At 34.7% G+C, this 24,456-nt stretch overlaps 1 protein-coding gene across 1 annotated transcript; it reads left to right on the top strand.

The window, feature by feature from the left end:
* The first annotated feature begins 258 nt into the window (after nt 1-258).
* Nucleotides 259-20,003, top strand: LOC108373227 (nitric oxide synthase-like). The gene is given in 14 exon segments (XM_017629090.1): nt 259-395; nt 737-876; nt 2,756-2,930; nt 3,310-3,491; nt 4,428-4,628; nt 6,127-6,271; nt 11,031-11,135; nt 11,538-11,596; nt 14,774-14,851; nt 15,238-16,248; nt 16,250-16,532; nt 16,660-16,784; nt 17,452-17,518; nt 19,334-20,003. Coding segments are annotated over 12 exon segments (2,481 nt in total). The 5' UTR covers nt 259-395; nt 737-876; nt 2,756-2,813; the 3' UTR covers nt 19,442-20,003.
* Nucleotides 20,004-24,456: the final 4,453 nt, after the last annotated feature.

The raw sequence follows: 24,456 nt of genomic DNA, 5'->3' as shown, positions 1-24,456 counted from the left end.
AGTGCCAATATCAATAAGGATAGAACATCTCTCAGCAGTGCGCCTTTATTTACCGCCCCCGTCCTCCTCATTGACGTTCGCGTAAGGCTACAAAAGTTTAGAAACTATTTCTTCATACAACGTTAAAATTTTCCTGAGCGTCCTTCAGGGGGTTTTGAAATTTTTTTTATTACAAAGAATGTAAATAAAAATATTCTGCAGATGTCTTATGTAACCATTTTTATTTTATTTTATTGCATTCATTTTCTTCCAGTTCGGCTATTACAATTTTCCCTCAACGCACCGATGGTCTTCATGATTATCGCATCTGGAACAGCCAATTGATTTCATACGCTGGTTATAAGCATAGTGATGGCACAATTGTTGGCGATCCTATAAATGTTGAATTTACAGAGGTGAGAGTTTCAGAATTTTTTTTTTTGGGTACATACAAATGCATATACATAGATATACATAACTGATCGTTAATAATCAAAGAGCGCAACTTATTTATTGTTTGTGCAACATATATTTTTAAGGTTATAAACAATTTAACGAAAGCTGAAATGCATAATACTTTAGAATAATAAAGTGATAATACGAATATTTGAACAAATGTCAAAACCTCAAGTGAACGCATTTCAGTGGAATAAAAATATTGATACCACTTCTTTCGCAATATTTTTAAAAACTTAATTAATTTTTTTTTTGTAACAAAAGTTTTTTATTATTACATTGTTATTTACTTTAATTGTAGGTTTGCCTGAAATTGGGTTGGAAGAGCAAAGGCACAGAGTGGGACATTCTTCCACTGATAGTCTCGGCCAACGGTGAAGATCCTGAATTATTCGAATACCCACCCGATTTGGTATTGGAGGTGCCCTTTTCACATCCAAAGTGAGTAAAGTTTTTATTTTCTAATAACAAAAAAGAATTAAAAAAATACCTGACATCAACATATTTTTTTCTTAAAAAAAAAAAAAAAATTACCGATTTGAGCATTGCATTGAAAGTAATTAAAGAACAAATAGTAGATTGCAGTACATGGTTATGCGCGTATGCCGGTATGTATTTACGGTGTTTATCAAAACTATACGACACCCACATATTTACAAGTTTTTACTATTTATTTATTATTTAACTTCAATTGCGTTTTATAAAAATATAGTTCATTCTTTTACAAAAATCATACAGATGCAAGTTTCAAAATTTGTACAAAAATTAAAAAAGATCAACAAAGTTACATCAATATTATATACAATTTTTATTCAAATTTAATTATGCAATTTTATAGCCCATTCAGTTCTGTCGTTATAGAGTTTAAGTGTCTACAAAATATTGTGCATTCTCGGCAATTTGCTTTTGTTGCCGGTTTATACCAAAATTCAATGGACTATAAAACTTCATACCCAAAAATAGTTAAAAAGGGTTAAATATTGATGAAACTTTTTATTTTTTTTGTAGAGTTTGGAAAATGGATTTCTATGGCTTTTGTTAAATAATGAACTATAGTTTTATAAAAACATATACATTTATATGTAATAAAAAATAAGTATTGAAAACTTGTCAATTTTTGGGTGTCGTATAGTTAGCATAAGCACTATATAGCATTCATACATATGTATGTATGTCGTTCCAAACCGTTTACCATACATATTCATGTGTGCATATACATACATACATACATAAATATGTCGATATAAAAAGGAAGTCCAACAAGTATATTCGATTTACAACTATAAAAACCGCAGCAAAGTGGCAATTAAACAAAACAAAAATGGCTTCCGAAAAACTGAAAAAATGCAGCAAATGCATCAGCATGTTTCATATCATTAATGTCAGTGTTGGTGTATATATTTCTTTACGGTTTACATACGCACATTGTACTCGTAAAATGCCAGCAGTCCATGAAATAGTTTACAACCGAATTTTTACACACTTTGTTTGCCATACTTTGCCACATACCAGCATGGCATACTTGGCATGCGGGCCTGTGGTGCATGTGGTGAATGAATATACATACATATGTAGATATATATATTTTATGGTGTCCCTTTGATGACATCAAATGTTCAGGAGTTGCTTCACTGAATTATCCGCTGTAGTGCGGGTTAAACTGAACTGACATTGAAAGCTTTTTTTCCTACCAAAAGCTGTTTCAAAAACCTACCAAAATGGCTTCATGCCTGCCAGGTAAGCAAAACAGATCAATTTATATTTTTTTTATGATTTGACCGAAAATAAAAATAGTCTTCGAAAGTATCTACTGGCCATGCTGGCACACTTTAAAACAAACCAGAGAGGCTTTCTGGGTCGATGGAATCCAGAAAGCGTGAATTAAGGCCAGCTTCTTATTTCTTCGGCAGTCTTATTTAATTTTTCAATAGCGCCCTAATCTTACTTTTCAAAATGCGGCCTAATTTAATTTCTTGATTGCCGCCTTAATGCACGCGGCGGCTATAATTTACAGAGCCGGTTTTCTGTTTCATGAGCATGGAAACCTACCAAAATTTTAGGCGTCCTATCATCCTACCATCGAGAAATAAACCTACCCATATTGTTAGAAAAGCTCAAAACCGAACCCCGACACTTATACATGTGCATTCGCATTACAGTTATATATGTACATATTTGCATTTGCATGTAAATGTGAGCTCATGCGTCTAATTTCACTGCGTTTCCCACTTCGTTTTTGGTGTACTTGTAGCATATTTTTAGGATTTACATTTTGTTTATTTTATCAACTGTTTTATTATTCATTTATTGTCCTTTCCAGTTATGAGTGGTTCGCCGAACTCGGTCTGCGCTGGTACGCTCTGCCCGCTGTCTCGTCGATGATGTTCGATGTGGGTGGCATTCAGTTCACCGCAACCGCATTCAGCGGTTGGTATATGTCCACCGAAATTGGTTGCCGCAATTTATGTGATACAAATCGACGAAATGTGTTGCAGGTACGGTAAGCTAATTAAGCGAAAATAAATAGATTGTATACATAAATAGTAGTATGGATATAAAGCTTTTGTCTTAGCCAATGCACTTTTGAGGCGTATATTTTTAAGTCCAAAGAAATTACATATTGCACAGAAAATCTGACATACTTTGGTTTCAGCGTTCTGTGAAAAAAAATTTGTGTAAAAAATCATGTGGTCTTAAAGTTATACGCCTAAATACATATATCGCGCACGGCACTATATCAAAAGTTTGAATTTTCTCTTGATCGACCATATATATGTACATACCACACATATTTTTAAAAAGCTTGTAAAAACAATTTTTTACATGAATTACTTTAACAAATATTACAACTCCTTTTTTCTTTTCCGTTTCAAGACCGTTGCAAATAAAATGAAATTAGACACTCGCACCACGTCATCCCTGTGGAAGGACAGAGCTTTGGTAGAGGTGAATTTAGCTGTGTTGCACTCTTTTCAAAGCCGAAATATAACCATTTTGGATCACCATACGGCCAGTGAGAATTTCATGAAACATTTTGAAAACGAATCGAAAACGCGGTGTGTGGTGATTTAGATATAGGAAATTATATGTAACTTTTAAGTGACGGAGGGTAGATCGTAGGCCCGTTCGAATGCCTTTTGTCCGAAATTTGTAGGCCTCTGTGATGTAGTTAATATAAGTGCATACTACCATTCCGCAATATCTGGGTTTGAGCTCAGATTTCGAATAAAATCAAAATCTAAAACAAGAAAAAATTCTTTGTTATAGCGATAGTCGCTCGGTTGGCAATGGCAAACCTCTGAGTTTATTTCTGCGAAGGAAAACAGCTTCTCATAAAAATATGCCACTTTTTCTTTATGTCATGCCATGAAAGAAATAGTTTCATCCAAATAAATTTACCAATTAGATTCAATAGAAAACTTTTTAAATTACGACATTTATTAGAAGGAGACAAGATTACTTTTGTCATATTTAATATACCTCCAGTTAGAAGATCCGAAGAAGGCACGACCTTCCCCCATCTGTTTATGAATGAAATATATTTTGCATGAAATTTAACGTGTTAGGAAATATTTCGCGAGGGGTAGACTGAAAAAATCCTGACCAGGATATTTTTAAGTAATTAAATATTATAAAAGTAAGTTAAGTAAATCCAAAATCTATTTTGCTAAAACCGCTCTTAGAGCACTTTAGATTTTGCTTATTACTTTCTCTTTTTATATTTCAGCGACTATATGAGTTAGGGCCTTTCTATATTAAAGTAACGATATGCACTTCTCAAACGGAGAATGGAAATATCTATTATTGTCACAAATTGTTAGCAATGAAAACTCAGTTCTTCAAGATGTTAATTTCAATATCAATCTATTGGGTATTAGTTTCTGCTTTTTGCATCAAAGTAATATAGAATCAATACTCATAATCTTGCACAAACAAAGCAACAAATCAGAATTAAATTATTTCTTTATTTCTTGTAATTTCTCATACTTTAGCAATGGCTGTCCGGCTGATTGGATTTGGATTGTTCCGCCACTTTCTGGTTCAGTGACGCCTGTCTACCATCAAGAATTCGCACTGTACTATCTGAGGCCATCATTCGATTATCAGCATCCCGCCTGGAAGGTGCACGTATGGGAGAAGGAACGTGGTGAAATCAAACCAAGACGTAAATTCAACTTTAAGCAGATTGCAAGGTAAAACAAAAAAAAAAAATAAACAAATAGCAATTTAAGATAAGAAATGTATTTATAAGCATGATGAAAAATAACTTTACTTGAACAAATGACGCAAGAAAGCAAGTGTAAAAAAAATAACAAAAAGTCAAAAGCGACATGCAGAGTGCACATCAGCTTCTGTTGGATTGGACTTCGTTTTAAGCAAAAAAAAAAAAAAAAAAAAATTTTTTGTTTTTAAAATACGACTAGTTTTTAGCAGATGGGTTTCGATGCATACATTAGCACAAATTGTAAAGGTATACATATATATGTATACATTATTTGTGTAGGTAGTGGGAGTTTTGTTTTTTTTTTTCGTTTTGCTGTCCGTTTGCCACATTTACAAGCAGATTATCCCTTAAGTGGATTACTTAGCTGTGCACATGAAGTCAGACATCCGATATGGAAATGTGTATGGAAATGCGTGTTGCATATACACATATTTACATACAAATTACTTGCTAAAAGTATCCTTTTATATGCACATACTTATATGCGTAAATATACTTGCATGCAAAGGTGAATGTGTCAATTTCCTGTAATTCTGTTTTAAAATTGTCAGAAATTTTATATTTTCAATTCTTATTGCCAAAATGTATACGAATGTGGCAATAATCTCTTACATAAAATGAAATCAAAATATCATTTAATACGCATGCAGGATACACTTAAAAGCATGAATGGCTTTTAATTAAGAAAAACATAAAATTAAATTTTTAACGCTTAAGAAAAAAATTCAATAAATTCAGTGTAATATACTTAATTAATTAATACGAAATTGCAAAAAGGAAAGCGCTATGTGTGAACTGCAGTGTTGTAGAATTTGAGTGCTTTAATCAGCTTGATACGGAGTCGCCGTAAAACTCCCTCCCCTTTGTGTGACAACATCAAGGCGCTCACCACAAATTGCAGGAAAAGCTGGGCCAAACACTAAGATAAAAGGAGGTCGTCATACCGACATAGATGCATATTGTAACGGAATTAAAAATCCGCAGCTTTTAAAAATAAATTTCTTTTTTATAAGGTTTTATTAAGTTTCACCTGTGTGTAATCAAATTATGCAATTAATTTTTAAACAACTTTCCCATGAACTAGAGACTTGAAACTTTGCCCAGAATTCGATCCAATATGAAAGATGAATTAGGTGGCGGCAAAATTTTGCCGTTACGTGTTCCGCGGTCGATTTTTCTTTTTTTTTTGTTTATTAAGGACTAGTAAAGACAATTAAAAACGAATGCAAAATCAAAAATTTGGTTTTGATTTCCATGTGGCCTTGAGCTAAAAAAATATACATACAATATTGTTTATACCCAACGGCCAAGAAATTTTTAAATACTTTTTTTAAATTACTTACTTGATACTTTTTATATTTAATCAACGAGATCTCCGTAGTAAATAATTTTTGCTTAATATTGTGTTCCCTTTCATTGCACAAAAGAACATTTGATAATATTTAAATCCCATTTTACTTTTACAGAGCTGTGATTTTCACATCTATCCTCTATGTGCGCGCTTTGTCTAAACGTATTAAGGCTACGGTGCTCTATGCAACTGAGACTGGAAAATCGGAGCAGTATGCCAAGCAGTTGGCTGAATTGCTGGGACATGCCTTCAATACACATGTGAGTTTAAATAATTATTATTTAATATTCTTAACCGACTTCTAAAAAACGAGGAGGTTATCAGTTCGTCGGAACATTTTATTTATTTTTTTTTATGTATGTTACCGCATAACTTTGGACCACGTCAACCGATTTCGATAATTCTTTTTGAATCGGAAAGGTAGTGTCTCAGAGGTGGTCCCATACTAATCTGATTTAGATCCGTCAGTCAGTGGATCATAAAATATATCTTATTACAAATCGCACAGTCTTCCTCTTCTTCACCACTTGTGGCAATCACTCCTGACCCTTTTAGTTTTGTGTTATAAAGAATTCCTTCGACCTTAAACAAGGAACTAATATCATAATTCTACGGAAGATTAAACACTTCATCAATAAGTAATCTCGTGCATACAGCAACACCATTAATAGTTCGAGAAGGGTTTATCTCCGGTGTACTCGGTGTACTTTGTTTCTTCCAATTAGTAAAAATCTGATCCTTGTGCCTCTATCAAACAAAGCAGATACCGAAACAAATGGTAGTCTTATTCCTTTTCATCTGACTAATATTTCCATGATTTATGAATAAATCGAACCAGATTGTTGAGTGTAAAAGAGCTTAGCTACGCGTATCACAACAAAACGCTGCCAAAAGCATCTTACCTGATCCTTGCTAAGGCAGGATCAAAGCAGGAAGTCCAGAAAAGTTTGTCACGCATACCGATTACAATCAGATGTTTATATCAGAATAAGTTACCGACAACCGCACAAAAGCTAAGTCTTCTGAGATTAGGTGACCACCTGCAGCACTTCGATGCCTTCCAATCGATGCTAACAAAATATTCAACCTGTTTCTGACGATGGCTTTGATGGCCTAAAATTGGAGTGCTATAACTTGTCCAGGAATACCCTCTGATTTTACTAGTCAAGGTGGGGTCTTCCATATGATGAGATCGCTCTGTTTATCAACAAACTTTGGTTGAGACTTGCATCGCTGAACTGGTATGGAAGTAGTTAGTGGGCTGACTAATGCCTTGAGTGCAGCTTGACTGTGAACAGACATGTAAACTCCTGCATTTTCACGTATTTTTGCAATCGTATCCTCATTATCTTTGATATCAACTCTATATTTTGGCCTAGTGTCCATTTTAGAACCAAAGACGCAATTAATTTATAACCTCTTAAGGAGAGTTAAAGGTAATTTACCTTAGGGCATACCGTTGCAAGCTGCAGGTTTTGGCAGTTTATCAAGAGCAATGGCAGCAGTTGTAAAGACGTATTCCTTACTGTACACAATAATATTCCTGGGAAGTTAAACAAAGAGAATTTCCAAGCTATTAATTTAAATCTGCTCCATCATACCATTGATGCATAATTGACAATGTATCTGAACCCAGAAGTCCAAAAAATATCTCTTAGGAAAAGATCCCAGATTTTGGGTAAAAGTTATTTACTGCCAGTTTGTTATTTTTGCTCTTTTTTATGATAAATATCATCGAATCGTTCAAACAAATATTTACAAGGGTGAATTTCACCTCCAACACCAAAATTTAGGACACTAAAATGAGCAAAGGTTTTTTCAAAACCAAAGTTAATAGCGGGAAGATAACCTTTTGGAAGCTTCATTTTCATGTCGGTATTTTGTCCTTAAATGTTTTACGCTCTTTCACCTTTTAAATGCCCTTTAATATGAAAGCAGCGAATAAATAAGTATTACCAGAAATGTACGTCTTTGAAGCCTATTAGCAAAAATTACTTACTCCCCGCTCAACCCAATGCAATGCTCTTAACGTATCGACTGATGTCCTAAAGTGATGCCTAAACCTTACCAAATTACCGTTAAAACAAAATATGTGTAAAAACGTATAAAAAAATACATAAGTACATATTTACATACGTATTTATGTAGCTCCGCGAACGGAAAGGTAAAAGTAATAAAACATCCCTCATCAACTTTGCGCTGACAACTCACTAATCACCCTTCGACTGGCACACTAACAACTTATTTCTCTATGTAGTTACCAACCAGCCTATTCTGTCTGCCCTGCTGTGCAAATAACGTTGAGACCTTCATTGCCAATAAACACGTAAATTGCCACTTCAGGTGTGCAAAAGCAGGAGAACTAAAATCACTTGCCGATTTGTGCACATATGTATGTAAATAACTATGTCTTTAGGTAACGAAACGGAGACAGAGATGGCGGGTGCGTCGTTTGCCTGTTTATTTTAGGGTAAACAGCTTAAACGATATGTCTAAATAGCCAATTTAATAGACATTTGGCTCAGACCCAATTGATCGATAAGTTGGAATAAAGTGCAAATATTACAGTACATTTACACATGTGTAAATATATAGACGTTGTATGTTGTTATTGGGGTTGTGTTAGCGGCAAACTTGTGGATGTATGTAAGTAAAAGTCACACCGCTCAGAGGCATGAATGCGCCTTTTGGTTTCAACATAATTGATGAGCTTATTTGTTGACACACGAATGGTGATCAAACATATGGGCGGCTGTGAGCAAGAAGCACACTCATTCCTAAAAGCGAGTATTTGCCAATACTTACAGATTACCAGACACATTTATAAGTAAATAAAGTTCGTTTGGATGTATGGCAGGTAGATTGAATTGCTTAGATATGTTGTCTTTGAAAAGTGATTACCTGTGTAGTCTTGTACACACACTTATTTATTAGCACATCACAACTATTCATTGGCTATGGAGTGTAATTAACAGGTCAAAGAGCAAAAAATCTCAAATCTCGGAAGCTGATAAATATTTACTTTCCTAGTAAAGCAGAGAAAATTATTTGTTTCGAAAGCTAACTACACTCACAGAAAAAAGTATTGGCACAGCGAATTTTGCACAATATATGCACCAATTTCTGTTCTAATATTTTTCCGCTAATTTCTTATACAAATGTGGTTCATTCTACAACAAAGGATATAAAAATATAATTTCTAAACTTTGTGCAAAACTCACGAAAATTCAGCAAACTTTCAACTTTTTAATCAGATTTTTTTGAATTTTTTTGAGCATGCAATTTGTAGCTCTAAGTAGCTACGAATTACGGTTGATTTTTGCAATTTTTTCACGCAGTCTCTACCATAAAAAAAAAAAATTTCGAAAATACTTTATTTGGAAAAAATGCAAAACACCTTCAACAAAAAAAACTCAAAAATCAATGCGATTTTGAACTAACTCTCAACTTACATTTTTTACTAGAACTTGATGGGCAACAAAACTGCATGCTCAAAAAAATTCTAAAAATCTGATTAAAAAGTTGAAAATTTACATGAAAACTTCCTGAAATTTCACGAGTTTTGCACGAAGGTTGGAAATTATATATTTATATTTTCTGTTGAAAATTAAACCATATTCTTATAAAAAAATTAGCGAAAAAATATTAGAATAGAAATTGTTGCATATATTGTGCAAAATTTGCTGTGCCAATACTTTTTGCCAGCAGTGTATGTATAAGATAAATACACAGTGAAATTAAATTCTCTGTGAATAATCTGAGTGAGTTTCTACCGAAAAAGGTTACCTTCTGTTTGTCCTCTAAAAACAAGAGGGCAATGGTATGGCAAACTTTTTTGTATAAAAGAAAACGCCATAAGTAAAGTCTTTATACTTGGCCACAGGCCATAAAATATTTGCTTTTCAGCCAATACGAACATTTCACCAACAATCATTTTAAGCTAGTGGAAGGCAAGATTCGAAGCTACATTGATATTTATGAAGAAACAAAAGGTCAAATAAATAAGTCATCAACTTTAACTTTGAATTCCAAAACTTTTACTAAATAAATATCCTCTCTTAAAAGTTACTTCTCCACAAAAATAGTTCAGAGTAGCAAATTAACAATCTCAAGGAACATGCATACATATGTACAAATTACTTCTATATAAACGAAAAATTTTTCAGTTTGCATTAATCGGACAGGGTTGCTCTGAACGCCAATCTTAATCCTCATGACAATTGCAAGCTGGATAAGTGGGATACTAAGTTGATTATGAACTTTTACTTATTGTATTTAAAGCCCGAGGAGATACAGTCAGTCAACAAAGTTTAGGTACAGCGATTTTTTTACAATACGGGCAACTATTTTTTAAATATTTTATTTTTCGATAATTTTGTATAAAAATACGGTCAATTCTACAACAAAAACCCAAAAATCAGAGTTCCAACCCTTGTGCAAAATTAAAGAAAATTCGGCAAAATTTCATTCAAATATTGCTCTTTTTATTTACGCTCTCTAGAAAGAAGTTGAAAGGAGTTGAATTTTATTTAGTTTTTATGCATATGGCCCAATGTCATGAATGTTGTGTAAAATTCAAGCGAATTTTTTATTTCGATTAAAAATGTCTTCGGTGTTATCAGGGTTTTAATTGTTCGTCGTTTTACGTTTTGACATATCGTTCTGATCCCGCTTTGACACCAAATTTAATATCGTCCAATCAACTTTAATTTTCGTTCAAACACTACTCGTGATAGCAAGGACTTCTATTAATTATTTATCTCCTACTATTTGCCTAACAGCCTCGGGAGCTCTATTGATATGATAATTGCCAAATTTTAGAGAAGAAAACGAAATGGTTCTCACTAGCTAGAGTGGTTCATCACGCTGGTGGCAAGCAATTGATAATGGTCCGTACATCCTCAGTAATTGCTTTAATAATTTAACCCTGCTTGCTTTAGCAATCTACATATCTATTTAATAATGTAAATGTATGTTAGTATCTCACTAACTAAATGACTATTTTCATCTACTTTTCAGACTTACTGCATGGCCGACTATGATATCTCCAGTATAGAGCACGAATCACTTCTGTTCGTAGTTGCGTCTACATTTGGCAATGGTGATCCACCAGAAAATGGCGAGGTGAGTTAACTAAAACAGTTTAACATTAAAGCTGGCAAGCCTTTAACGGCATGCCAGGAAGTGTTGGCTGCAAGCTGTTCCCAAAGAAAAGCAAAACAAACCACATTGTTTTGTACGCACCACCACTGCGTATACGCAACATCAATTTGCTTGCATTTACACTCTCGACACTAATGAGCTGCTAATGCCTGCCAGTTGCATGCGACTAATGACACGTTTTTTGTTTTTGTTTTTTCTTTTTTCTCATGCTTTTTTTACGTCGCACTTTTGCTGCGATTCGTCATCTCTGCCATTTTTGTTTTTCAACTGCAACTCCACTTCAACTACCAACTACTTACTTCAATTGCTTCATCATGGCTGCTTTGCGTGTGAATGCGCACTTCTTCATTTGCCTGATTATAGCTGTTCTCGCAAGATTTGTATGACCTGCGTGAAAATGCGGAAACGGCCAAGGATGAAAGGTAAGCGTTTTTTCTAGTTATTGCTTAGTTGCTTTGGACTTTTATAGATTTATAAGGTTGAGGCTTTAAGTAGGATCAAAAACATTTTGTAGTGAGTTGGAAAAAATTAAAATAAAAAAAAATAAAAAAAAATATTGGCATGAATCATTGTTAATTAAATGAAAGATACATGAAACAAAAAATTTTAAATTTGCAAATAATAATCAGTTTTAAATCTCAGTTTGTGGCAAGGAATCTTGGATAAGGTTACAATCTAATTAAAAAATTACAATCAATTTAGATAATTAAACATTGATAGTTAAGCATAGATTGCCTTAAAACTCTTTGTTACATAAACATACATACATACATACATATGTATGCCACGCATTGTTATTGCACTTAATTTAAAAGAGCAATAAAACTAAAACACAAAAAACCACTTGCAATTCATTTTGCAAAACAGTTGTACATATGTATTTGTGAATATACTGCTTGATTTTTATTCTCTTCTGTGGCTTTGCCCACTATTCGAGACTCTGTAAAATTGTTCTGCCGTCCTTTGTTGCCGCATTGTTTTGCAGCGAAATGTTCTGATTTTTTGGGCAACACTTTTAACTTCAACCTTGTTACCTCAACACTGACCACGCCGCGCACTCACTTTGCCCAATTTCACCTCAGGCCGCAATAAAACAAAAGTTCACTTTTACTCCCAGCCAGCTGCTCAGCTGATCCACGTACAAGCGAAAAAAAAAACGAGAAAAAACTGTGGACCACAGTGCATTTCCGCATTCACCAACTTACACACATACGCAGTCATGCACGCATACATACATACATATGTACATATGTACATATATGTTGGAGTGTATGAACAATCGCACATTTGTCCGTCGTTAAATGACCTCAAGGCCAGCTGTGAGGGTGCGTTTTACAGGATATATTGCGGCGAAACAGTGAATATGCTTTGTACATGATTCGGAAGTTTTTTGCGAAGTTCCCTTTTTCCCCCGTATTCTTTTTTTTACGTTGGTTTGCTGTAATTTTGTGCGTTTTGGCCGGCGGTCGCATGTTTTTTTGCCATGTATCACATAGCAAATAAATAAATATGAGAGAGAATTTATCGCAGCTATGTTGCTTTCCTTTATCAGACATCACGCCAGTATCATCAGCGACTCACAGCAGCAACAACAACCCAGTGGGAAAAGTCGTAATGCATTATATGAGTGATAAATAATGTAGTAATGTATTTCTTATGAGTTCTAGATTCTATTACTGCTTAATATGTAATCAGCATTGTAATGTATCCAAAAAGTGGTAAAAAATTCATACTAAATCACATTCATTCCGGCATTACTGGTAAGGCGACACTGAATGCCCCACTTTCCTAGGACATCGCCGTGCATTTTCGAATGTACATAAAAAACCCAGTCAAAAAGTAGTAATGCATTACATGCGTGATAAATAATATAATGTATTTCTTATGCGTTCTCGATAATATTACTGCTAACTATGTAATCAGCATTCTAATGTATTCAAAATGTTCCAAACATTTCATATTAAAACACATTCATTTTTCGATACTGGGTAATGCAAAAGTGAATGTCCCACTTTTCTTAGGACATCGCTCTGGGGGAAAAAATGCATTTTCGAATGTGAAAGGATTGTTTTACTGATTATTTTTTCGATTACTATACATTACATTTTCCCACTGGGAAGTTGTAAGTGCTGGTTGCTCAGCTGTCCGCACAATGATAATGCTGTTGATAATCACTGTCTGTCAGCAACCGCTGCAAGCGTACAATGTTGAATGGTTAAACACATATATATGTACATATGTATGTATGTTGGACACACCCAGTAGAAATTTTATGCATACGACATTGCCGGTGGCATGAACTTGCTGCTGTCTATGCATACTCTAACCATACACTTGTACTACTGCTGTATGCATATGGCTGTATTAATGTTTCAAACATGCATTAATGGAACAGTATTAATGCATTCTTAAAATATATGTATATCCATATGTAAATGCTACTTATCTGATACATTTTAATATACGGGGGCATACAAACAAGTAGCATTTACATATGCAAATGCATATCTTGTAAAAGCCCGTTTGTGCTGAAAATAGTATCGCACAACACATCCGTTCACTAAAATTTTTGTACAAGGCGGAAAATATTACAAATTTATCAAGAAATGTACTTGAAACAACGACTACGTACATTCGCTTGCAATTCGCTAGAATTTGAATTTATTTGTGGAAATTCATGACTACGTATGAATTTTTCAAACTAATTCACTCATATAGCAAGCCTTCTTCATGAATGCATACAACCGATTTCTACTGGGTATTTATATACATATGTATGTATGTATGTATGTGTACTATATGTAGTTCATACAAGCTCTGGTGGAACAATCAAATAATGAGGTACGAGGAGGTACACAGAGGCACCAACAGTAGCTGGTAATTTTTTATAGATGTGTCTACAAATGAGGCCATGCTGGCAGAAGAAGAAGGCCTAACCCAAATTTTTATTTAATTTTTTTTTTGTACTTAACTTCTTAAAGTAGTTTGAAATGTGATAAATGGTTAAGAGTAAAGGTCGCTTATTCCTTAATTTGATGGTAAGTTATGGTAGTCTATACTTTAAAATTAAAGAATAAGCGACTGTCATTTAAAGTTTATCTATTTGAGACTAAGAAGGACACAAACAAAAATTTGCTATCATTTTGAAAGTGGCATAAATCACTTCGTACCTTTGTCATTTCAGCACATAAAAAAAAATAATAATAAATAATAAAAATCTCAAAATCTCTGCTCAAAATTTACAACTTGAACAACGTAATTTGAACCCAGCTTATTCTTTTGTTTTCTATTTCATGTTTATTCATGTTCAATAGCATTCTTGCTAGTGAAGTAGGCCGCTACACCCAGCTCATATCTCTTCTTATGTTCATGTGATCTCTTATTTTGTCCAAGCAGGACTACATACAAATAAACTCTGTATAAGATTGATAGATGTATAGATTTACACAAAAATAGAATTCCGAAAGTTAAATACTGTGGCAAGTCAGAAGTAATTAAGTTATTTACTTATATCCTAAATTTAATTAGGTTATGTTGTAAGCTAAGTACTCCGCGTTCATCATTATTCATCTTAATTTTATACTCATTCTCTTCCACAGTGTGGATATTATATCACCGAAGTTCCAACGCCTGAACCTGGATGAATTGAAGAAAACTGAGCCGTTAAGAAAATTAAAGTAAGTAGTCTTGCAAATATTTAAACGGGGACACAATGTAAGGGGGAGGCGAGATTGTATTCGTCTTTCCTTCTTATTGTGGGCGGCCATGGAAATTTATTGTCTAGACGCATGTTTTCTCCAAGACAGGCATTTTGCTTTAATAAATAAGAGAAGCAGGCACCTGGCTGTACGAGGACAATGTAAACTATTCAATAAGGCTTACATCCTCAATATATTTTCGCATGCCAAAGTAAAAGACGCTTGCTATCCAATATATTGAAACTTAACAAAAATATACCTATCCATGATTACCTACTTAAAAGAAACGTGCTAATCCCTCCACCCAGCATCAGCCCTAAACTAATTAATTATGAATTCAACACCTTTCTATCCTTCCCTCACAGCTTCGCCGTTTTTGCGCTTGGCTCGAGCACCTACCCGAACTTCTGCGCCTTCGGTATCTATTTGGACCGAATTATTGGCGAGCTCGGCGGGCAGCGCCTTTTCGAGGTCACCTGCGGTGATGAAATGTGTGGCCAAGAGCAAACTTTCCGCAAATGGGCACCCGAAGTTTTCAAATCTGCTTGCCAAACGTTCGATGTAGACTACTCAGAAGGCTTGTCGGATGCGTTCCACGACGACACGCTAACCGCCAGCACAGTGCGTATGGTGCCATCACAGCGCGAAGGCACCATCGATCAGCTGCTTTCGAAATATCACAACAAGAAGGTGCAACGCTACAAAATGAAGTCTGCACCGCGCAATCTAACCAAACTTGCCGAAGATGACAAGCCGACCATTTTAGTAGAAATCTATGCGCCTGGTTTGGATTATGAGCCCGGTGATCATGTTGGTATATTCCCGGCTAATTCTACAGACATTGTAAATGGTGTTTTGAAACGTTTGACCGGTTTCGAGGACCCCGATGAAGTGCTGCAAGTGCAGGTGATGAGGAAGAAGAAGACACCCAACGGCACCTTCAACTGCTGGGAACCACATGACAAAATACCCGCGGAAACGCCACGCGGCCTATTGACACACTTCTTTGACATAACTACGCCTCCACAGCTGGAGCTGCTAAATTTGCTGGCCGACTTCTGCGACGACAATTATGACACAGAGCGTCTGCAGAAGCTGGGCACAGACAACGCTGCCTACGAGGAGTGGCGCCAGTTGTATTTGCCCACTCTACTCACTGTATTGGAACAATTCCGTTCATGTAAGCCGCCCGCCGGTTTGCTCTTCGGCAACCTCATGCCTTTACAGTCGCGTTTCTACTCCATCTCCTCATCGCCACGCAAGGTTATTAACGAAATCCATTTGACTGTGGCCGTTGTCAAGTACAAGAATCAACGCGGTAACGAGCGTTTTGGCGTTTGCTCCAACTACCTGACCAACATGAAGGAGCAGGAGCCTTTACTTCTTCGTACGCAGTGCACCCGGCTTCCATTTGCCCAAAGACTCCTCAGAGCCGATGGTGCTTATCGGACCTGGCACTGGCATAGCGCCATTCCGTTCCTTTTGGCAAGAGTTGGAGGTGTGGCGCGAATTGAAGATGCAACGCTCAAAGGTGTGGCTCTTCTTCGGTTGCCGTACGCGCGAAATGAACTTGTACGCAGAAGAAAAGGCGCTGTTGGAGCGCGAAAAGATCTTAGATCGCGTATTCTTGGCGCTGTCACGTGATCTGGAGATACCAAAGGTGAGTGCTTTAAAGATATTTAACTTTAGTTTAAGCATTAGACTTCGTTTCATTTTCCAGAACTCTTGTTTAAATCTGTTTGCACTAACTATTAATTTTTTTTCGCATTTTCTCTTCCATTTTTCAGACTTACGTTCAGCACCAGATTGAAAATGAATTTGATTCTCTCTACCAACTGATTGTCGAAGAGCGGGCACACATTTACGTTTGCGGTGATGTCACAATGGCTGAGGATGTCTGTGGGACAATTAGGTGAGTGGATGACGCAAATTGTCGCAATGAATGTGGTGAATTTGACATTCATTGCCGGTAAGCACTGTCGTTGTGGGTGTTAACCTTCTGGCGGTGATTAATGGTCACTTAGCCACAAGGTTGATATTAAATAGAAGGCAATTTGTTACCTTTGAGTGGTTGAGAAAATTAGCAAAAAAAAAGTATGAATATGAATGAAGGTGTTTCAGCTGCTAAAAAAAGGTGTAGAAAAGGTATAGCCAAGCCATTTATTTATGACTCTAAGAGAATGAAAAGCATATTTTTCGATTCAGAGTGAATCTAAGAATCCCTGCAGTGAAAAGCAAAGACTGTGAGAAAACATACTAATAGAACAACTGATAAAAATCGAATAGTCGATAGCGATATATAGACTTAGTTACATATTTTCCATACTAAACTTTTTCATACACATTTAGTCGCGAAGATTAGTGTAACTAGTTTGAATAATTTCTTACGAATGGGTTCTATTTATTTCTAGTTTACTCTTGTGACAGTGGCAAAAACTGATTTCAGAAACATGTTTCACCTTATAGTTACTATTTCTTACCTACATAGCTGCATACATACCATTTATATCTCGAACATCAATTCATTTGTGTTTTGTATTTTCTTTCTTGCATTTCTCGGTTTGTCGTTGCTTTGACAGGAAGTGTATTGCTGCAAAGGAACAAAAAACTGAAGCGGAAGTGGACGCGTTCTTGCTAGCATTACGAGTAAGTACACTTAGAAAGACTGCATGCATTCAACATTCGTGCCTATATAGTAAGAATATGTTTGCGAGCGCATACTGGTAAGAAGAGGACAACTATTTTTACACCTACGGCATTGGGCCAAAGCTGAGGTTATAATTAGCATTTATGTTATTTTTGAAGGCAAAAATTGTATTCGTAGATTTTTTTATTTTACCTTACTATAAAATTTTCTTAAATCTGTCTTATAAACGCACACCTTAACTGCAATCGCTGGTGTGCAATGGTGTCTTCGTTGCGAACAAATGTTCGACGTTTTCATTGCACTCTAAGTATTTTTCATATTCAAAGAGGTCAATGCAAGACAGCTAAAATTTTCTGGCTGAAACGAAAACGCCATAATCTTACTTCTTCGACTGTAGTTTATTTAGTTTACTTACTCACTTAAGGCATTTACTTTGCATAGCAGAGTTACTGAAGTACTGGTGTTGCCGATAAGACGAACGAAACTAAATTCAGTCAAAGAATAACAGAACTTGGCTGATGCGCAGCAAAGTTTTTTAAAAATAAATTACAATTTAGCAACATATTTTGGAAAATTTGCTGAGCTCCTTCCTTGCTTCCTTGCTGCAAATATAATTCAGTTATATTTGTCGCAGCCATTTTTACTTTCATTTCTGATCTGCAATATAAAAAACAGGCGGTTTACTTTATTTTACAAGTATAATTGCATTGCAATAAATCGAAAAGTAGTAAATTTGAAACTTAGAAATAATATTATATAGAAACGGATTCAATAGGCAATTTCCATTTATGAACCTGAAGCTAGTAACTTTTTCCACTTTAGATAGAAGTTTATAAAGTTGAGAAACATCTGGTCACATGGATCCACCCTTCTCCGCAAAAACTGGTTTTATGTTTTCCAAACAAAAATTTTCAAAAGCGCAATAAAACCATAACGGCTTTATATAAATAAGGCGGTCTCGAAACTATGGTTTTATTTCCAATCGGCTAGCGAAATAACGCCATTATAGCCTTATTGTGTATGGTGTAATTGCACCCCACCATCCTCAACTACCTTAGGAAATTCCATAGTACATGCGAATGGCCTAAATCGTTAGACCAGATCCGGGTTTGTGTACACAGGTGACTTCTTAATCCTGCTGTTGTTTACATCGCAACCTACGCGATTTATCAGCATCTATAGCTCCGTCGCCAGCATGCTTTTATTGTCTTCCGGGAAATATGCAGCGGCAAAGACGGTGTTCGTAAACGCTCCTGATATTATCGTCTTCGTCTGGATTGCTACCAAATCTAGACTTAAAAATTCTGTAATTCTCAAGTAACCACAATGCACGCTCTGGTTCTCTAATTTATTATTAAAATCTCTTAAAACCATTACGTGACCTTTGTAGACCAACGGCTTCTGCAACCGTTAGGCACGATACTCAGCACTAATGTTTATCTGGGCGAGGATTATATTTAGTGGGTTGGCTGGTAATTTTTTGCCTGGCGTATAGCTCGAGCTTGAGCAAATGTCTAGTCGCCCCGTTAATTGCTTGCTCACTTTGCTGGGTCTAATCCTAATCCCAGGTGGGATCGGCTCTGCTCTCTTATTCATGTCGTGTTGTAAGATGCCCGGACTATCTGCATCTTTTTCAATGCAGGCATGGTGTCTCTGGGTACTTACCCGCGCTCCTCGAATGGAAACCCGTCGTAAAACACAAAACATAAACGATTCTTTTGGATTCTGCAATACAAATAGTATTTTCCGATATTTTAAGTTTCAATTATTTTACTATATTTTCTAAACATCTACCCTTTTTAATTATTTTATAGCACGAAAACCGCTATCACGAAGATATTTTCGGTATAACCTCACACGCAGGGGAGGCGCGCAATAGATCAACTCTTCGACGGGGCTCGCGAACACTGAATGCCTTGTAAGCATACTTTTAACGCTGGATCACTGGATTTAATTAAGTGATTAAAAAATAAACACATCAAAAGCTGAGGAGTGCTGGACACTATTTCATTTTTCTGCACCGAAATGTTAGAAAATGTCCCATCAAATGCGGGACGCCAACTTAATGCCTTTCACAAAAATTAATATACACATACATATATATGTGTGTAAATTATTTTCATTTTACATATTATAAAATATCAAACCATATTGCATTTACATAAAATATTAATTTTATATTTAGATTTACATAAATAAATACTAAAATTATTAAAAACATTTGATACATAATCTTTGTGTTAAAGATTAATATTTTAAATTCCTAATATTTTTTTTCCTTTATATAATAGTTATTTAAGAGATATCACTAACTTTGTATAATTATCGTTCGAACATGAAATACTCATCAGTTTTATACAAACATTTTTTATTTTTGCCTCTATATACATATATAATATATTCGTACATATGTATTTCTACACATATTTCTGGTATTGCATCACAAATGTAAACGCAGCAATAAGCAAATAAAATAAAAATATATAAAAAATATACCATTCCTCTTTGATTTGGGTATTTCCATGTTAAAGAAGAAAACGACATAAATTTTAAAATGCGCTAATTATCTATTTATTTTTTATTTGTTTATTTATTTTATTTTATTTTATTTTATTTTATTTTATTTTATTTTATTTTATTTTATTTTATTTTATTTTATTTTATTTTATTTTATTTTATTTTATTTATTTATTTATTTTATTTATTAAGGATAGCAAAAAATAAAAAAGAAGTTGTAATTTTTGTCTATGGAAACTATTATTTAATGCATAATTACTTAACACCGGTCACAAAGGACATGCCCCACCAGTCAAAAATTTAAATATTTTTTAATATTCCTATGAAAATTATATAAGTCTAATTTTTATTGAAAACGAAAGCGCATCGTTCCTATTTTACAACACAAAAACATCTCTTGCGAAATTTTAGTTTTTTTGCTTTCATCTTTGTGTGCACAAAGGTAGATTAGAGTTCTTTTCAGTGTCCCTCCAGTCTTATTCATAAAACTAAGATATCGTTTGGTATTTTTGTTAAAGCAATTTTATACATTATTTAGTTATAGTTCTATGTTAAAAAATATCTTTTGTTGTTGTCGTTGCTCCGACGACGTAGTTATAATCCACAATTGATCACAGTCTGGAGTAAAATGCCCCACCAGTCAAAATGGAATGACCCATTTTTAAATTCGGAATATGACTGAAATTTATTTATCGAAATCTAGATATATTGCGTTGTATAAGATTACTATAAAGACATATTCGTAAGTGTAAATAATTAAATACGTAAATATATATCGTCATCTGAAATGCAAAAAGACGTAACAGCATCGTAAATGAAATGGAAAAAGTACTGACTACTATTTTAATTTTTTTTTTCATAAAATGATGTGTGGAGTTGTAATTCGATGAAATGCATTATATAAATCCAAAAGTGCATTCTGAATTTTTTGTTAGTTATGACTTTTTGCATTTCAACGATGATATTTGTTACGTCTTTTTGCATTTCAGGTGACGATATGTATCTGGTTATAAAAAATTTCCAATGCAAAGCGCTGAACTTGGCAACGCGACTGGGTTTCCGGAAGAATTTCCTCGAAATCGTAAATTGATAGGCACCTCACGCAGCGGCTGCCTTCAATAACGCCACAATGAGGCTAATTATTGCGCAGCTTTTTGTCATAGATATGTACATACATATGTACTTCATGTAGAATTTTATTTTGCTAGCTATTTGCTAAGAGCATCAATCATAAAAATAGGTAAAAAATCAAAAACACCAAAAAAATTAAATATAAAGCGTACTAAACAACTCCTATATGTATGTATGTGTGTATGGATATGCACATTAGATTTTTTTCTGGCCTCCCACAGGACTGAAGAATATCGGGTCTGTGCCGTTGGACAGTGGTCTGTTCGCGACTAATTGTGTTCAAAAATGGCTAGAAAAGTAGATTTTCTACAAAAATTAATTTTGATTTTTTTATATTTGGAACGGATTTCGGAAAAGATTGTCTAAGCATGAATTGATAAAACAATTTTTTTCGTTGGAATCGATTTCGATGTTATGATCGTTAACTTCAAAACGGCCGATGCAATATAGAGCTTTTTATTCACAAAAATTCGTAAGATAAGAATTCTGAATAGCAGCCATTTTTGAATTTCGCGACTCTACCATCAAAATCGAATTCAACGACATGAAAAATGTTTTTGCCATCTTTAAAACTGAAATTTTTCGCCAAGAAAAATTTTACTTTTGGTTTGATGAGTTCTTTTTTTTTAATTTTCCGACTTTGATCATATGCTGATTAAAATAAAATTATTTCTTTTTAAATTCGAGCTAAGAAAATCTTTCCCAAAATGTTCCAAGTATTTAAACCAAACATTATTCATTTCGGTAAAGAGTTGACTTCTACCCATTTTTGAACAAAATTTTTCGAAAATGTCACAAATAAAGTGAGTCAGTATTTCTTTCATGCAATGACCAGGGTCTTGAATGCAGCTCAAATGTCAATTATGAAGAACTTTCATAGCGTCAAGCGCCTATTAAAATTTTTTGAAAAGTTCAAAACTTGACAGAATTCCTGTGGACTGAGCCTAAATATTTCCTGTAAAAGTTTACGTTCGTAAATCCGCTGCACCAACAGCGCCAGACGGCACGTGCGCGGATCGCTTTGTAATAATGCACGCGCGTGCCAGCTTGAAGTCAACGGACAGATAAAACATCGGCACTCAGCAATTTTGTGTCAACCAAATAAATGGTTCAAGTCGCATGTTTCATTATTGATGGATTTTATAACCACTGTTGGCAATTTTTTTTTTTTTTGTTTGGAGTAACGTGCAATGACCGCAAGCGACGTAAAGTTTTCAAGCAGTGAACACTGAGCAAACTTTCGAAAAGAAATTATGGCAAAACATTGATGCAGCAACAACAAAAGCTAAGCGCCAAATTAACACAGTGACGAAGAAGGGAGATAGAATAATGGCACAGTGGCTTGTAACGGAAATATGCAAAAGTAGGTAAGTTTTGTTGCAGAAAAATATGTAATTGCAAGTAAACAAGCAAATTGGACAAAAATTATGCAAGAATGCATTTTGTAAGAAGCGACGAACGTAAAAGTATCGTAAACAGAAAATACTGGTTAAGTTGCTTGTTCCTCCGATTCAATGATGAAGCGGGTGGCAACAATAATTTTGCTGTGCTTTGTGCAATCAATATTTTTTCGGTATAAGAAAACTACATAAAAACACACGAGTATCGGGTTCAGACATAAATTACCACAAAAAAAAATCAAGTTCCATATTTAACAAGTAAGCATGTAAGCACAAATAACACGGTAGTAGTACCAAATAAATGTAATAAGGGTTCTTAACCTGAAAACGGAATACTGGGGCAATGAACCAATGACTGCAACAAAATCATTGATTCAGCCACCATTGCAATTGTTGCTGTCACAATGGGCGAAGCTAAAAAAAAAAAGCATTAATGAGCAGAGAAAGATATACTAATAAAAAAAGCAATTGCAAAATATTAACCAATAGAGAACTAAAAATTAAAAAGTTAAAAAGTAAAGTAAAGTAAAGCAAAAGTAAAAAGAGAACTAAAAAGCTAGAAATTTTGATTGATTGATTTGTTGAATCCGAGCACGAAAAGTGGTTTTTTGCGTTCTTCACGCTCTGGGCGCTTTTGGCACGGGTTGACACATTTTTGACGCCGGTGAGAGAGCAACTTATTTTTACGCTCTAATTACCGAAACAGCCCGGGGAAAGAGTGTGGAACAAACCTATTAACGACAAATGCCCCCCAACCACTGACATACAAAAGCCGTCATCGATTCGCTACTTCGCTGCTTGCTATGTTTGAGTTCCGGTCGCTTAACGAAAAATTCTGTATGAGAAAGCAACAACAAAGTTAGCTAGCAATAGCTGCGTTCCCTAACTCCCAAGAATTTACAGGAATTTACCAGAAAGCGATCCCGAACTTTGTTTGCTTTGTGACAGTTTTACAGGTTTTAACCCAGAAAAGTTGGGGAACGCAACTAATGATGGACGATAGCGAGTTTGGTTTTACCTTATTGAGCTCGCTCGTTTCGCCACTCGCTAACTGTAGGCGAATCGATGACGGCAAAAAATACTCGAAGACACACACTAACATATGCACAATGTCGTCATACAATTTATTGGTGACAACCAACTCACAACAATAGCCAATATCCGTTGACACACAACTCGCAAATGAATTTCAAATTAACTGTAATGTAATGTGATAATCTCAGAATGATAAATCCAAGCGTGTAGTTATGTATGTAAGTGATAACATGGAATGTAAAGTAAATAAATATACTCATAAACACACAATAAATGCATACATGTATGAAAACAACAACGATGGCTAAGTACGAGTACTACGGAAAACCACAGAAACCAATGAGCAATGTCAGAGATGAAAGAAATAATAAAAAAAGAACAAGCATATGGTCGTCTAAGGTACAAAACCGCGTATCAAGCTAATGCAAAACCGCGTACAGAGAAAAATATGCTTAAGCGAAAGGTCCGAAAAAAGCGATTTTAAGCAGGGACCGTGACAGTTACAACTTTTATTTAAAAAAAATCGCTCTTTAACAATTATTTTTTTTTTACTTTTATTAATTGACTCCTTAAATAACCGTTATATCTGACTTTTATTTTATAAATCCAAAATAACAATTATTTTTTATTTTTATCTAAATAATCTGCGAATAACAGTTATCTTTATTTATATAAGTCAGTTATACTTTTATTTATATATGTAAGTCAGTCACTGACCTTTATTTTTAAATCATACTTATAAAAGTCATTTGTATAAGCTGTAGTAAACTTTTGTTTCCCAGCGCCCTTTTTAACTGTAAAAAATGCTAATGACTTTTATACGAATGATTTAAAATTAAAAGTCGGTGACTGAT

The sequence above is a fragment of the Rhagoletis zephyria genome, unplaced genomic scaffold (assembly GCF_001687245.7).
Source record: "Rhagoletis zephyria isolate East Lansing unplaced genomic scaffold, Rhagoletis_zephyria_1.1 Rzeph_scaffold_06480, whole genome shotgun sequence".
NCBI lineage: Eukaryota > Metazoa > Arthropoda > Insecta > Diptera > Tephritidae > Rhagoletis > Rhagoletis zephyria.
The sequence above is the reverse complement of the archived record's forward strand: the minus strand, read 5'-3'. Positions and strand labels throughout refer to the sequence as shown.